The following is a 17,175-nucleotide window of genomic DNA, read 5'->3' as shown; positions in this document are numbered from 1 at the left end:
CACCACTCGTCTATCGAGATGTATCCCTCTCTTGGCATCAGCTAAATGCCATTGAAGCGTCTGTTAATGGTTCTTGACAAACTGCCTACTGGTCTGACATCTTCTTTAAATAAACAGGTATTTTCCATCGGTCTCCTCCTTGACTGACTGCCACTAAATTCACATCACAACTATATTCCCCCATTCTATTCTGTTCCCAGCGCCCTCCCTATGGGCTGGGGCGGTGACTCATCAGAGAGAGACACAGACAGACAGACAGACAGACAGGGAGACAGGGAGACAGGGAGACAGACAGACAGGGAGACAGACAGACAGACAGGGAGATTTGGGGATATATAGAGAGAGAAGGTACTGATATGCATATCGGATAGACAAATATTATGCAATGTGTATTCCTTTAACTCCCATACAGTAGTATACCTTACTGTCTCAATCTCAGGTTGTGAACAGTGTACTGCACATCATGCAGTAAAGACATAGGTTGTGTAAGGCAGGGAAGGCTTGACCTATTTGGATCAAACTAATGAGGCATGATGTTGTGATGGAACAGTAGGATGATGAAAACATGGCATCTGATTGATTGTTGTGGTCAAGAAACGTTGTTGACAGAATCGACTACTGAAGCACTCCTCGGGTTATGGTTCTGACCTGAACTGTACTGTAATGTGCTGTGCCAGCATGGATATTTTCTTTTCACATCCTTTGACATCTTACATGTCCTTTCCAGCATTGTTCAAGCCACTAGGGTAGATGCATAAGCAGGCCAGTGCAGTACAGCTCTGTTCAGCTTGGTTGGGTGCATCTTTTCTCTCTCTCTAGTCTGTCTGTGGACTGTGATCTCTGTGGCTCTGATTGTAGTGGTTTGTTTCTAGTGTTTAGGATCTGAGCTGAGCTGACTAACTGTTGCAAGGCTGACTGGTTGTTCTCCTCCACCAACTTCTAAATTAGAAAGGGGAAGTGATGTGGCATATTGGCTGTCATCACAAGAATTTACACAGAGGTGCTGTGTGGTGCTGTAGAAGTGTAGATTCAGAGTTGCTCTGCTCACTGAGATGTGGTGCCTTGTCTGGACCTGCCCTGCCCTGCCCTGGCCTCTGCCACTGCAATTACCCCCTCACCCCTAACTCTTTCTACCTCACCCATAATTCTCTCTACCTCACCCCTAGCCTCTCTCTACCTCCCCCTAACCCTCTCTACCTCCCCCTACCTCTCTCTACCTCCACTACCTCCCCCTACCTCTCTCTACCTCCCCCTACCTCTCTCTACCTCCCCTACCTCTCTACCTCCACTACCTCCCCTACCTCTCTCTACCTTCCCCTACCTCTCTCTACCTCCACTACCTCCCCTAGCTCTCTCTACCTCCACTACCTCCCCTAACTCTCCCTACCTCCCCTACCTCTCTACCTCTCTCTACCTCCACTACCTCTCTCTACCTCCACTACCTCCCCTACCTCTCTCTACCTCCACTACCTCTCTCTAACTGCTCTCTCTTTTAGAGCCACACCAACACAGCCAGCCTAGCATCATATATAGTATTCACTCTCACTCCTCCAGGAAATTGAGACATCCATATTTGATGTCCTTGTGGTGTATCCCTGGAATCGTTACCCCTTCTCTCTCCCTCCCTAAGAGACGTCTTTAATGCCCTACCATGCAAATTATCCTTCTTCTGATACCTCCTCCACAGTGGCCCCTCCAAGACATATACACATAAATCCCATTTAAAGTGCATGTAAAGCAATTAAGGAGTGGCTAGCACCAGTTAAGCAAGGAATTAAATTGTCTATGTGGCAACACTAGCTTTACAAATTATCGCTGTGAAGCCGGTGCAGGCAGGCACATACGTTACAGAGTCATTGTCTGCACAAATGGAGCGTCCCCTAGCTAATGTCATTTAGCGTTTGACAGGCGAACGGAGGGTGAGATTGTGGGCTCTGCTCTATGGCATGAAGGCCTAGCTAATTATCGATACCTGCTATCACTAACCCTCAATAAATGCCCAAAGAAAGTAAGACCCAGCTGTAATGAGTTATTTTCATCCAGGTAAAAGCAGGGAATTGATAATCTATAGATTGTATCCTTCCTTCCTGTGTGTGTGTGTGCATGCTTGCGTGCGGTGTGTTTGTGAGTTAGATAAAAGGCGTTTAAATGTGGTTATGTTGTATTGTGGGAGATAGAGGGAGGTCAGAGCAGGCAGGCTGTCTGGGGATTCAGAGTAATCAGACAGCCAAAACAACAGGTTCGGCGTTCCAGAGAAACATGAATCATGTTCTGTTGTCTCTCTAGTGCATTTCAAAATGGTTGTTTTCTACTGGCATTAGAATCTCATCAGATGGACGTGTGCAGAAAGATGTGTGTAGGGTTCTAATCAGGGGGTGTATGTTTTGTATTGTTATTTGTTTTTAATATATTTAATTCCCCATAGAAGTATGTATTCTAGCTTTGCTGAGCAGAATAATAAATCATAGTGAGGTCTGAGGCTAAGAAAAGGAAGTGATCATTATAAGAATCAATACAGGTTTGATCAATGATCACTAATCATGATGACCGATTGCTGTCGACGTCAACATTGTAGCATAATGTCCCACAGTCGAAAGCTTTCTAGATGACAGTTGCTCTAACAAGGCTTGATGAGAAATGATTTGTTCTTTTACCTCAAGCAGCTCCACTCAGCTCAGTGCAGACAGAGCAAAAGCTGAAAGCCTTACAGTGAAACCAGTGAACCCGGTTGGCTGGGACACACAGTGAGAGATGTTAAAGGTACAATCTGGGATCTGGGAATCTGTTCAATGGTCAGTTCAACTCTTGATATTTACCCATTGAATCTTGGAGAGGGGTTACATATCCCTAGCCCAATCTCTCAGCTGTATAGTAAAACATATGACTGGGCTGCTGTTTTGCTAAGAAACAAATCCCAAATTGTAGCTTTAAAGCCAGCAGAGGGTCCTCTCTGTCCAGACTAGACCAGACCAGAGGAGCATCTCTCTTGCTGGCTGCGTCCCAAATGGCACCCCCCTATTCCCTTTAGTACACTACTTTTGACCAGAGCTCTATGGGCCCTGGTCAAAAGTAGTGGACTATATAGGGAACAGGCTGCCATTTGAGATGCCGTTACTGTGCTGCTGGATCGAAGGTGACATGTGACAACTAGAGGCACAGCTGGCTCCATCTAATGTCACATCGCTATAATGTGGTTTAGAGAATTGCCTGTGAGCAAGAAGGCTTATTTTTATCCATTAAACCCAACATCCCCCCTCCTCTTCCTCCTCCTCCATTTCAAGTCTCTACAGTCTGTCTGTTTTAAAAAAGAAAGAAAAATATTGCTTGTATTTTTTCACATGGAGACAGTGCCTTAAGTTGTGAAACTGGACATTTTTGTAAATTTATTTCATATTTCATCCTGAGGTTGTTGTTGTTTTGATGATGAGACTGTTAATTTAGAGGACATCTATATTTGAAGATATGAAATGAATGCTCTGTAAATAGAAGGCTTTTCTTCTATCTGCCATGGTTAGTCTGTGCTGATTCAGACCTATTCCTCTAGACATTGTGGGTCTGTGAGTCTTTCCTCCTGTAGCATCACACTGGAGCATTGTGCTTATCAGCATTCTCTAAGGGTCACGCTTAGTTGGATGTCATGTCACGCAATGGCAGTGGAAGCACACAATCTATTAATGGGCCTCAATATAGCTACAGAAATCTACAGTATCACAATTGTGTTTGATTATGTGTTTTTCTTGAAACCTGATTTGTTTAATGCAAAGATTTAACGATGCACACCTGCAAATCTGTAGTCTATGGTAGAAACTGAATGGTTGTCTTTGAAATAGATCCAATACCGTTATACAGTGGGGAAAAAAAGTATTTAGTCAGCCACCAATTGTGCAAGTTCTACCACTTAAAAAGATGAGAGAGGCCTGTAATTTTCATCATAGGTACACTTCAACTATGACAGACAAAATGAGAATTTTTTTTTTCCAGAAAATCACATTGTAGGATTTTTTATGAATTTATTTGCAAATTATGGTGGAAAATAAGTATTTGGTCAATAACAAAAGTTTCTCAATATTTTGTTATATACCCTTTGTTGGCAATGACACAGGTCAAACGTTTTCTGTAAGTCTTCACAAGGTTTTCACACACTGTTGCTGGTTTTTTGGCCCATTCCTCCATGCAGATCTCCTCTAGAGCAGTGATGTTTTGGGGCTGTCGCTGGGCAACACAGACTTTCAACTCTCTCCAAAGATTTTCTATGGGGTTGAGATCTGGAGACTGGCTAGGCCACTCCAGGACCTTGAAATGCTTCTTACGAAGGCACTCCATTGCCCGGGCGGTGTGTTTGGGATCATTGTCATGCTGAAAGACCCAGCCACGTTTCATCTTCAATGCCCTTGCTGAAGGAAGGAGGTTTTCACTCAAAATCTCACGATACATGGCCCCATTCATTCTTTCCTTTACACGGATCAGTCGTCCTGGTCCCTTTGCAGAAAAACAGCCCCAAAGCATGATGTTTCCACCCCCATGCTTCACAGTAGGTATGGTGTTCTTTGGATGCAACTCAGCATTCTTTGTCCTCCAAACACGACGAGTTGAGTTTTTACCAAAAAGTTATATTTTGGTTTCATCTGACCATATGACATTCTCCCAATCCTCTTCTGGATCATCCAAATGCACTCTAGCAAACTTCAGACGGGCCTGGACATGTACTGGCTTAAGCAGGGGGACACGTCTGGCACTGCAGGATTTGAGTCCCTGGCGGCGTAGTGTGTTACTGATGGTAGGCTTTGTTACTTTGGTCCCAGCTCTCTGCAGGTCATTCACTAGGTCCCCCCGTGTGGTTCTGGGATTTTCGCTCACCGTTCTTGTGATCATTTTGACCCCACGTGGTGAGATCTTGCGTGGAGCCCCAGATCGAGGGAGATTATCAGTGGTCTTGTATGTCTTCCATTTCCTAATAATTGCTCCCACAGTTGATTTCTTCAAACCAAGCTGCTTACCTATTGCAGATTCAGTCTTCCCAGCCTGGTGCAGGTCTACAATTTTGTTTCTGGTGTCCTTTGACAGCTCTTTGGTCTTGGCCATAGTGGAGTTTGGAGTGTGACTGTTTGAGATTGTGGACAGGTGTCTTTTATACTGATAACAAGTTCAAACAGGTGCCATTAATACAGGTAACGAGTGGAGGACAGAGGAGCCTCTTAAAGAAGAAGTTACAGGTCTGTGAGAGCCTGAAATCTTGCTTGTTTGTAGGTGACCAAATACTTATTTTCCACCATAATTTGCAAATAAATTCATTAAAAATCCTACAATGTGATTTTCTGGAGAAATAAAATCTCAATTTGTCTGTCATAGTTGACGTGTACCTATGATGAAAATTACAGGCCTCTCTCATCTTTTTAAGTGGGAGAACTTGCACAATTGGTGGCTGACTAAATACTTTTTTCCCCACTGTACATAACGATCCAAGACAGAAAACCATCTCCAAATGCTGTTGGAGTTGATTGACAGAAATATATAAGGGCCTTGATTGCATCCATCCAGAGAGGCCTAATTACAATGATCATCTATTCAAATAGATGCGGCTGAATTTCAGTCTGCCAGTTCAGTGGAGTTTGTTTTTTAAGTACAGATATGAGCGTAAATAAGCCTTCCTGCATCCTTCTCTTTCCATAAAAGCTGTTTCCATCTAAAGGAGAAATGCAAATGTTTGGCATTTTAAACTAACATACAGCATAGTTAGCCTGTTACATAACATCTATATACCTTTAGGCTTAAAGCCCTAGGAAACACTGGGCTGCAATTATCATGAAAGGTCATTTAATATAGCAGGACATTCACTCATGCATAAATAATCCAAACATTAAGCAGGAGGAGAATATATTACCCTTAGTTATGTTTCGGTGGCTAGTCATATAGGCTAGTACTGCTCATTCAAGCCTCTGTTGGAATTTCTGGGCAAATGAAAGTATGTTAGATTAGGAACACTCTTGCTAAATTTGTCTTTAACATAGATTTGAATTGGCAAAATTACGGTAATTCATTGGTGAAGGGTCTATGGAACTATTCATATTACAACAAACCGATACAGTATCTCAAGAATAATATGTCAAATACAACAGGAAGTTGTATTAAAAAAACTCACACATCTTCATGTTAGTTCTCATACAATCTACCATGAAATCAATGCATTTTATGCATGATATCTGTAGAAAATATTGCTACAGATTCAAAATATTCCTTATTGCTTTTACACACCTAGCAGGTGTTCTTATAGACATGGACATGTGTGGAATAGCCTATGCAAACAATATTTCCATATTGTCCTTATTTTACAGTGTCTTGTGTGTTTCACCCTGTTTCTGTGTTTCGGAGCATTACCTGTTTATGACATAGCCGCATGTCTTCTCCTAATTAATGAACTGTGAATTAAGCAGCGATTTGTGCTAACGAAGATTCACGGCAGTGGCATGCCTGCTGATAGACAGAGACACTCACAGGCCTGTGAAGACATGAAAATCACATGACTGCTCTGCTGCGACAGGGTGTGAGTGATAGGAGATCCATGTAGACTGTGTTTGTGTGCGTGCGTGGATGGAGCCATGTTAGATGTTCGATGGGTGTTGACAGTGTGGGGAAGTCTGTGAGTGTGGGGACACTTGGGGTTGTTCTATCTAGGCTCCTTAGGCTGTGTGTCTTCCTGTCTCGATCATCTCAGTCAGTGTCTCCCATAGACATCAATGGTATTCTCTCTGTTGTTGCCTGAGGACATGTATGATACTGTCTTTTATGTCTGGGCTATATGATGACTGGAGCCAGATTGTTACTGAATTGCTCTGTGGCCAGATGTCATATGTTATAGATAGAGAGAGAGAATTGTGACTAAATGTGCCAAAATTGCTTTTTGATGGTTCAAAAAGAATGCATCCACTGTAAAGTGCCATGTTTACCCCTGATTAACAATGAATGGACACATTTAAGTGCATTTAAAATAAAGCCTCTCTTGAAAAAGCCAAACCTTGACCCGGAAAATATAAAAAACTATCGGCCTATATCGAATCTTCCATTCCTCTCAAAAATTTTAGAAAAAGCTGTTGCGCAGCAACTCACTGCCTTTCTGAAGACAAACAATGTATACGAAATGCTTCAGTCTGGTTTTAGACCCCATCATAGCACTGAGACTGCACTTGTGAAGGTGGTAAATGACCTTTTAATGGCGTCAGACCGAGGCTCTGCATCTGTCCTCGTGCTACTAGACCTTAGTGCTGCCTTTGACACCATCGATCACCACATTCTTTTGGAGAGACTGGAAACCCAAATTGGTCTACACGGACAAGTTCTGGCCTGGTTTAGATCTTACCTGTCGGAAAGATATCAGTTTGTCTCTGTGAATGGTCTGTCCTCCGACAAATCAACTGTACATTTCGGTGTTCCTCAAGGTTCCGTTTTAGGACCACTATTGTTTTCACTATATATTTTACCTCTTGGGGATGTTATTCGAAAACATAATGTTAACTTTCACTGCTATGCGGATGACACACAGCTGTACATTTCAATGAAACATGGTGAAGCCCCAAAATTGCCCTCGCTAGAAGCCTGTGTTTCAGACATAAGGAAGTGGATGGCTGAAAACTTTCTACTTTTAAACTCGGACAAAACAGAGATGCTTGTTCTAGGTCCCAAGAAACAAAGAGATCTTCTGTTAAATCTGACAAGTCATCTTGATGGTTGTAAAGTCGTCTCAAATAAAACTGTGAAGGACCTCGGCGTTACTCTTGACCCTGATCTCTCTTTTGACGAACATATCAAGACTGTTTCAAGGACAGCTTTTTTCCATCTACGTAACATTGCAAAAATCAGAAATTTTCTGTCCAAAAATGATGCAGAAAAATTAATCCATGCATTTGTTACTTCTAGGTTAGACTACTGCAATGCTCTACTTTCCGGCTACCCGGATAAAGCACTAAATAAACTTCAGTTAGTGCTAAATACGGCTGCTAGAATCCTGACTAGAACCAAGAAATTTGATCATATTACTCCAGTGCTAGCTTCCCTACACTGGCTTCCTGTTAAGGCAAGGGCTGATTTCAAGGTTTTACTGTTAACCTATAAAGCGTTACATGGGCTTGCTCCTACCTATCTTTCCGAGTTGGTCCTGCCGTACATACCAATACGTACGCTACGGTCACAAGACGCAGGCCTCCTAATTGTCCCTAGAATTTCTAAGCAAACAGCGGGAGGCAGGGCTTTCTCCTATAGATCTCCATTTTTATGGAACAGTCTGCCTACCCATGTGAGAGACGCAGACTCGGTCTCAACCTTTAAGTCTTTACTGAAGACTTATCTCTTCAGTAGGTCATATGATTGAGTGTAGTCTGGCCCAGGAGTGTGAAGGTGAACGGAAAGGCTCTGGAGCAACGAACAGCCCTTGCTGTCTCTGCCGGGCCGGTTCCCCTCTCTCCACTGGGGTTCTCTGCCTCTAACCCTGTTACAGGGGCTGAGTCACTGGCTTGCTGGTGCTCTTTCATGCCGTCCCTAGGAGGGGTGCGTCACTTGAGTGGGTTGAGTTACTGACGTGATCTTCCTGTCTGGGTTGGCGCCCCCCCTTGGTTTGTGCTGTGGTGGAGACCTCTGTGGGCTATACTCGGCCTTGTCTCAGGATTGTAAGTTGGTGGTTGAGGATATCCCTCTAGTGGTGCGGGGGCTGTGCTTTGGCAGAGTGGGTGGGGTTATATCCTTCCTGTTTGGCCCTGTCCGGGGTTTCTTCGGATGGGGCCACAGTGTCTCCGGACCGCTCCTGTCTCAGCCTCCAGTATTTATGCTGCAGTAGTTTATGTGTCGGGGGCTGGGGTTAGTTGGTTATACCTGGAGTACTTCTCCTGTCTTATCCAGTGTCCTGTGTGAATTTAAGTATGCTCTCTCTAATTCTCTCGTTCTCTCTTCTCTCTGAGAACCTGAGCCCTAGGACCATACGTCAGGACTACCGGGCATGCTGACACCTTGCTGTCCCCAGTCCGCCTGGCCTTGCTGCTATTCCAGTTTCAACTGTTCTGCCTGCGGTTACGAAACCCCTACCTGTCCCAGACCTGCTGTTTTCAACTCTTTAATGATCGGCTATGAAAAGCCAACTGAGAGACCTGAGCCCTAGGACCATACGTCGGGACTACCGGCCGTGGTGACTCCTTGCTGTCCCCAGTCCGCCTGGCCTTGCTGCTATTCCAGTTTCAACTGTTCTGCCTGCGGTTATGGAACCCCTACCTGTCCCAGACCTGCTGTTTTCAACTCTTAATGATCGGCTATGAAAAGCCAACTGAGATTTATTCCTGATTATTATTTGACCATGCTTGTCACTTATGAACATTTTTGAACATCTTGGTATGGTTCTGTTATAATCTCCACCCGGCACAGCCAGAAGAGGACTGGCCACCCCTCATAGCCTGGTTCCTCTCTAGGTTTCTTCCTAGGTTTTGGCCTTTCTAGGGAGTTTTTCCTAGCCACCGTGCTTCTACACCTGCATTACTAGCTGTTTGGGGTTTTAGGCTGGGTTTCTGTACAGCACTTCGAGATATTAGCTGATGTACGAAGGGCTATATAAAATAAAATTGATTGATTGATTGATTTACAGGTTTTAATAGCATACATCCTCTCTAAAACAAAACACTAAGAGTTATTTCTCTCTCGCTCTCTCTCTCTGTCTCTCTGTCTCTCTCTCTCTCTCTCTCTGTCCTTCGTTTTGCTCTTGTCCTTGATCTCACAGCACCTCTCCCTCCCTGTGTTGCTGGCTCGGCACTCCTAATTAAAAAGCTGCTTTCTCCAGTGATCTGCGGCCACAGGCCCTGTCAATACATCACTCACACACAGAGAGGAGGGGGGAAGAGGTAAGGAGGAGAGAGGAAAGAGAGATCAAAGGAGAGGTGATTGAGAATCACTTTAGGATGCTGTTGGTAAGTCCCTGCCATCCAGGACCTCTATAACAGGCGGTGTCAGAGGAAGGCCCTAAAAATTGTCAAAGACTCCAGCCACCCTAGTCATAGACTGTTCTCTCTGCTACCGCACGGCAAGCGGTACCAGAGGGCCAAGTCTAGGTCCAAAACGCTTCTCAACAGCTTCTACCCCCAAGACATAAGACTCCTGAACAGCTAATCATTGCTACCCTGACTTTGTTGGTTAAGGGCTTGTAAGTAAGCATTTCACTGTATTCGGCGCATGTGGCAAATCAAATTAGATTTGATTTAAATAAAGGAAATGTGTACAGTATATCTACGTCGCACCAGTCAGACTTCATACTATACTGTTTCATATATGACGATGCAGTTGCATCACATTTCATCCAATGCTTCACATACTGTAATGGTATCCATTCAGAAAGGCCATTGTTGATAGATGTTATGTGTCCCAAATGGCACCCTATTCCCATTCTAGTGCACTACTTTTAGGACGCAGCTGTTGTGTGATGCATTCCTCCCCCATCTACATCCCTCCACTCAATGATCAGTTGTTTCCTACTCAAGGTGTTTGATCTGTCAGACATGTGGCAGTTTGTTTTGCAGAACCAGACAGAGCAGAGACAGCCCAGTAAACACCATGCAGGTAGATTTGTATTCCACAGCCTTATCAGTGAGCCATTACCAGAACACAGACATTTTTCACTGAGCCCAGAAATATCATTATGAACCGCCCACCTCAAATGGGATGGAATACAGATGTGCCAGTCAGGCGGGCAGCGTTTTATGGGAATATTTCAGGACAGCAGCGTTTTTCATGAAGATAAAAGCCGATCTCAACTCTCAGGCCTCTGGATTTTTCTCTACCAGGGTTCTGTGTTTTATAGCAATAAGGTCTCTATCCTAGGTCTGTGTCGTACCATAGGACTTCCTGTTCCTGTTAAAACCCAGATCGTTATACTCTAAATAACTGTCTTACCTCAGAATTAGAGTTAATATTTGATCGTTTAATTTAGTTGAACATATTAGCTCTACGGCAAAAGGAATTATGCAAACCATATTGTTGAATGAGCGAATGTGATCAATAGTTCACACACTTGGGTTTGGGAAATTACAAATAAAGTATCTCTGTTCTCAAATCAGTTATCAGAGTACAGAAATTAATTATCATAAATGTGCTTAGTTTAAAAAAAAAAATATGTGTAGATGTGAGGATCGAGAGAAGAGAAGAGGAGAGGAGATTAAAAGGAGAGGAGATGATTTGGGTCAGTGTTGACCGGAGGTGGGGAGCTGTCACAGAGAGGCAGAAGCGTTGGTTTGGTGCGTCAATCTGGGGGCAACATGCATGCCTGCATTAGTCTTGGCACAGTCAAAGTACTGACTGGGGAGATTACTGTGTGGAGGGAGGCATGTCCTCTAGCCTGCTAGCTCATACTTTTCACATTTCATTTGTGTCTCTCCTCTCCGGATGCACCTCCTCCCTAAACTGATGCTCACCCATCACAGCAACACACTGGACTGGACTCTGAGCGTGTGCTCAAAACTTTATCTCCCAGAATGCATTTATGGTAATATGTAGCCTACTTGTCAAAACATGTTTAGACTTTTAGATGATATCTTCACAGCCTTCCTCCCTCGTTTCAATATCTGCCAGAATCGCCTAGCGCTTTTTATTTTTTCCTTCTTCTTTTTGAATAATGAAATTAACATATGCCCTATATGACTTTGCATTTTCCTTGCCTTTTTCAGCTAGTAGGTAGGACAACTGTTCCACTCCATGCCTATGTAAAGTAAGAGCTGCACTCTGTAAGCCTCCAGTAACATGACTCGTCAGTGATGACTGAGGTCATAGCCTCCCTAATGTAAATGAGTTGTTAAGTCCTCTCTCTCTCTCTCTCTCTCTCTCTCTCTCTCTCTCTCTCTCTCTCTCTCTCTCTCTTTTCAAGTCCTCGCTCACTCTCTCTCTCTCTCGCTCTCTCTCTCTTCAAGTCCTCTCTTTCTCTCTCTCTCTCTCTTCGTCCTCTGTCTTTCGCTCTCCAAGTCCTTTCAATTCAATTTAAGGGCAGTAGTGAAGTAGATAGTAAACAAAAGTGAAATAAACAATACATATTAACAGTAAACATTACACTCAGAAGTTCCAAAAGAATAAAGACATTTCAAATGTCATATTATGTATATATACAGTGTTGTAACAATGTGCAAATAGTTAGTCTCTCTTCAAATCCTCTCTATCTTGCTCTCGCTCTCTATCTTTCTCTCGCTCTCGCTCTCGCGCTCTCTCTCTCTCTCTCTCTCTTTCGCTCTCGCTCTTGCTCTCTCTGTCAAAGCCATGTTGTTTATGGAACCCAGATACGCTGTGTAATCTCCCTCAGCTTTACTCTTAATAGTTCTGAGTCCCAATCACAGGGAGGGTGCTAATGCATTAGAGGCATCAACACACACACACACACACTCTTTCTCTCTATCTCCTTCTCTTTCTCATTTCACTCTCTCTCTCTCACACACACACACACACACAGAGACATGTTTTAGTGTCTGGCCCGCGTCCCTGTGCACAGTGGAAGCAGGGAGAAAGGCACAGGAAGAGTGACTCATCAGCAGATGGCGGCTGTGGCACATCCCATCTCTGCCACCAGGAGCCCTAATGCTTTTACTACCTGGAACAGGACCAGTTCACACACCCCAGGAGCACACACATACACACAGTTCACTTCACACATTCCGAGACCGCACAGTACACTTTGCACACACCCTGAGCCCCAGCCTGGAGCTCTCTCCCTCTCCTCTACTTCTCTGTTCCATCAGAGCCAATGTACACCCCCCCCTCACTCTCTCTCTCCCCCAGCCCTCAGCCTCCCTCTCTCCCTCTGCTTCCCTCTATTACTCTCACCACCCATTCCCACCCCTTATCTCTCACCCATCCCCACCCCCTATCTCTCACCCATCCCCAGCCCTCGGCCTGTCTCTCTCCCCCCCAGCCCTCTGCGTCCCTCTCTCTCTCATCCCTCTCTTCCTCCATCCTCAGCCCTTACCCCTCCCCATCCCTCAGCCTCTCTCTCTCTCTCCTTCCATCTCTAGTCCTCAGGCTCCCTCTCTCTCATTCCCTCGCCCCCCAGCCCTCAGCCTCCCTCTCTCCCTCCATCCCCAGCCCTCAGCCTTCCTCTCTCTCTCCTTCCATCCCCAGCCCTCACCCTCCCTCTGCCCCTCCAACCCCAGCCCTCAGCCTCCCTCTCTCTCCCTCCATCCCCAGCCCTCAGCCTCTCTCTCTCCCTCCATCCACAGCGCTCAGCCGCTCTCTCTCCCTCCATCCCCAGCCCTATCCTCCCTCTCTCTCTCCCTCCATCCCCAGCCCTCAGCCTCCCTCTCTCCCTCCATCCCCAGCCCTCAGCCTCCCACTCTCCCTCCATCGCCAGCCCTCAGCCTCTCTCTCCCTCCATCCCCAAACCTCAGCCTCCCACTCTCCCTCCATCCCCAGCCCTCAGCCTTCCTCTCTCTCTCCTTCCATCCCCAGCCCTCACCCTCCCTCTGCCCCTCCAACCCCAGCCCTCAGCCTCCCTCTCTCCCTCCATCCCCAGCCCTCAGCCTCTCTCTCTCCCTCCATCCACAGCGCTCAGCCGCTCTCTCTCCCTCCATCCCCAGCCCTATCCTCCCTCTCTCTCTCCCTCCATCCCCAGCCCTCAGCCTCCCTCTCTCCCTCCATCCCCAGCCCTCAGCCTCCCACTCTCCCTCCATCGCCAGCCCTCAGCCTCTCTCTCCCTCCATCCCCAAACCTCAGCCTCCCACTCTCCCTCCATCCCCAGCCCTCAGCCTCTCTCTCTCCCTCTATCCCCAGCCCTCAGCCTCCCACTCTCCCTCCATCCCCAGCCCTCAGCCTCCCTCTCTCCCTCCATCCCCAGCCCTCAGCCTCCCTCTCCCTCCATCCCCAACCCTCAGCCTCCCTCTCTCCCTCCATCCCCAGCCCTCAGCCTCCCTCTCTCCCTCCATCCCCAGCCCTCAGCCTCTCTCTCTCCCTCCATCCCCAACCCTCAGTCTCTCTCTCTCCCTCCATCCCCAGCTCTCAGCCTCCCTCTCTCCCTCCATCCCCAGCCCTCAGCCTTCCTCTCTCCCCCCCAGCCCTTGGTCCTGGCTCAGGCAGCAGTAAACGGCTCAAATCGGCTTGTCCAGCTCAAGCCTCTCTGCATCACTGGCCCCTGGGTTATATTGGGTAAATAAATTAGCACATGAGGGGGAGGGGCGGTCACATGATGTGATTTTCCTTCACTTAACTTAAGCAGTTTGAGGGATCGATTCCATTATCGCTCTGTCCTTCCTCTGAGTCAATGGAACCTCTACTGCATGCTAGCAGGTATGTACACACACTTTTCAATTCGATTCTCAAACTCGCAAAGCCGTTGCTTTACCTTAATGGGTGTTTTAAAAGGGGTGAATAAGAGTTTTATTTAAAGCAACAGAAATTTAGAAAACATTGCCTTGTGCCTAATCGAGGCTTTTGTAGGTTCAAGCCAATCAGGTAGACTGTGCGGCTGGCAACACAGCGCAGTATTAGTGGAGTAAATGGCCATTTGTTATGTTAGAACACTTTATCACCTAAATCAAAGCAGGACTAATGCCAAAGCTTTTCTGGGAAGTTCTCTTCCCAAAGCTGAAGCTTTGAACAGGATTTATCGGGAACACTCCTTAAGTGCTACAACAAGCAGCACATGCTTGTTTTACTAACATTTGCTTCTCTTCTCCTCTCCAAAAGGAGTCTGTTGCTGTCAGACTGAGCAGACAGTGGGACAGTTTGAGAGCAAGCTACATTCAATCAATGTGAGGGGGAAAAACAGCATCTTTATAACTAAATGGCAGAAGGCTTTTGCTTCTTAGCAGGCAACATGGCTTCTGTGTGTGCAGAATGGAGAGATTTTAGTGGATTAAAAGGGATTGTGGGAAAACAAATGGTGTGTTATACTGTAGGTAGATGTGTTTGAAAACAATCATCAAAACAGGTTATGGGTATAGCCACCTAATATAGGCTATACAGCATTTTTCGTAGCTCTGTGACGACCTTTGAACCTGCCCTCTCTGTTTGGATGTTAATTGGGCTACAGTAATGGGTCTTATTACTCAAACATAGCTCTACGTCAGAGATACGTACATAGCCTACATACAGACAGAGCCATGTTGTCCATTTTATAGTACTCCCTCATTTTCAACATCCTGAATGTCTTGACTTCTGAAGACCATGATGGCAATAGGGTTGGAAAATCTCAGTAACTTTCACAAGAGGTTTTCCAGAAATCCTGGTTGGGGGTTTCCAGATTCCCTGCTTATTCCCTCCTGATTCCAGCAATCAGGAAAACTGTGGAATTTTGGAAATTTTGCAACCATATGCAATCACAATCAGGTTACATAAGAAGTAGAGCATGGGGTTGTTTACGTACAGTACTGTAAATCCATGTGTGTGTTTGGATTCCAGGGGCTTGTCGGTGATGTGTGTGTCTGTGGATGATGACAGCTTACTGTGGTGGTCTGGGTCCAGCTAGGTCTGTGGAGAGCTTTCTCAATCTTCTGAACCTTTGCCCCCTTGGACTGTAGAGAGACAGACAGCTAGGCCTCTGTAGAGAGGTAGAGGGAGAGATGGGGGGAGGGGGTACAGAGAGATAAAAGGGACAGGAAGAGATAGATATACAGAGAGGGAAGGACAGATCTGTGAAATGAACATCACTCCAGGACATGTTTCTAATCTTCACCACCGTTTAGTTTTTCTAATCCCAGTTGATCAGAAAAAGTGGATTTGGCATTACGGAGTTTGGCCCTCTGCTTGGCCTCACCATGGCCCAAATACTACAGGCTGATGAAACTCTCTGAGGAATGAGAGACAAATGGAGGGATGAAGGAGGGATGAAGGATGTGGATGTCCTGTTAGCACTTTATTGGCCATGCAATACTATGCATTTGCCCCAGGTCTGCCGTTTACACTCCGCATGGTTTTATATAGGCCTGTCTGTGATGTACATACAGGGCTCTAAAGTGCGACCATTATGGTTGCATATGCGGGCCGTGTTTTACATTCATAAACCATGTCGTGGACGTTAACACCTTGTTCAGTCATGTTACCTCATTAGCTAGCTAGCTAACAACCTGGTAACTTTACCAGTATATCCAAACATTTGGGGGGCACAGAAAGAATGGTAAAGGGACAGCTTCTTCAGGAGATCAATGATCATATGAATGAATGAATGAATGATAGATTTGCATGTGGTCACACACAAACTGACATTCTTAAAGAGACAGTGTACAGTATTCAATGTAATGCATCTCAATAGGAAACAGTGCTTTTTACACAATGTAGAAACCTAATATTCCACAAATTACTTTGTAATTTCAATGTAAGCTTTTATAATGAACAAATGTATTTACAGGGTTACATGTTTGTTTCTAGGGCACAACATGTGCTTCAAAAGTAGCTAGAATTCATATAGGCCCAATAAAGGTTGCATCTCAATCAATTTACAAATTATTTTCTGATGCTCCTACATTTTATGTGGTGCTCCTAATTTTTTTTTAGTTGGGAGCACAAGTGCTGTAAATATTTGTTTTTAATTTAGAGCCCTGTGCACATACATACAGGACTGTACAACGCAGAGGAAAGTGCTCCCATATACAATGCATTATGCATAGACTGGTGTGATGATAGCATCCTGACAGTGTGTTAGCTGTGATGTCTCCACTTCTCATCCTCATCTGGAGGCCATTTTACCACCGGCCCACCTCACCATCTGATCTCAATTGGTACAGTAATAGATGAGATTGTGTCCTCATCACAGAGAGAGTGTCTGTGATGGCAAATAAAGATAGCACGAAGAAGAGAAGAGAGTTTCTATGGCTTTGTTTTGCCAGTAGAACATCATCCAATAAGCAGTGTTACGGCAGTGTGTGTGTCCATGTGTGTGTGCATTTATGTTTGTGCGTGCGTGCATCCATGTTTGTGTGTGCGTGCATCCATGTTTGTGTGTGTGTGTTGGTGTGGGTGTGAATGTCACCACAGTCAAGGTCATGAAAGTGGCAGCAGTATTGTTCTCTGTCGGTAGCGATTAGCAGGGGGCCTGGGAGAGACGGGAAGGCAGGGGAGCACATGTCTGGTGTGAAGCGTCCGTGCTCCTCTCCTCAGAACACGTGTTGCTGTCTAAAGCTTACCGTATGCTTCCCAGTTGAAACAGTTTGTGCATATATTATGACGACATTTTGGGAAGTT

General features: G+C 45.4%; 1 protein-coding gene across 2 annotated transcripts in view; it reads left to right on the top strand.

The window, feature by feature from the left end:
* LOC121586049 (oxidation resistance protein 1-like) overlaps window positions 1-17,175 on the top strand; it is a 122,656-nt gene that overhangs the window by 40,617 nt on the left and 64,864 nt on the right. The window contains exon 1 of one of the 2 annotated variants that reach the window (XM_045217939.1): window positions 14,227-14,283. The exons of the other annotated variant lie outside the window; for it this stretch is intronic. Within the exon in view, the coding sequence (XP_045073874.1) occupies window positions 14,258-14,283 (26 nt within the window). The 5' untranslated portion in view covers window positions 14,227-14,257. Of the gene's footprint in view, window positions 1-14,226; window positions 14,284-17,175 lie in introns of those variants that run through there. 2 annotated transcript variants of the gene reach the window in all.

This window comes from Coregonus clupeaformis, unplaced genomic scaffold (genome assembly GCF_020615455.1).
Source record: "Coregonus clupeaformis isolate EN_2021a unplaced genomic scaffold, ASM2061545v1 scaf1279, whole genome shotgun sequence".
Lineage (NCBI taxonomy): Eukaryota > Metazoa > Chordata > Actinopteri > Salmoniformes > Salmonidae > Coregonus > Coregonus clupeaformis.
The sequence above is the reverse complement of the archived record's forward strand: the minus strand, read 5'-3'. Positions and strand labels throughout refer to the sequence as shown.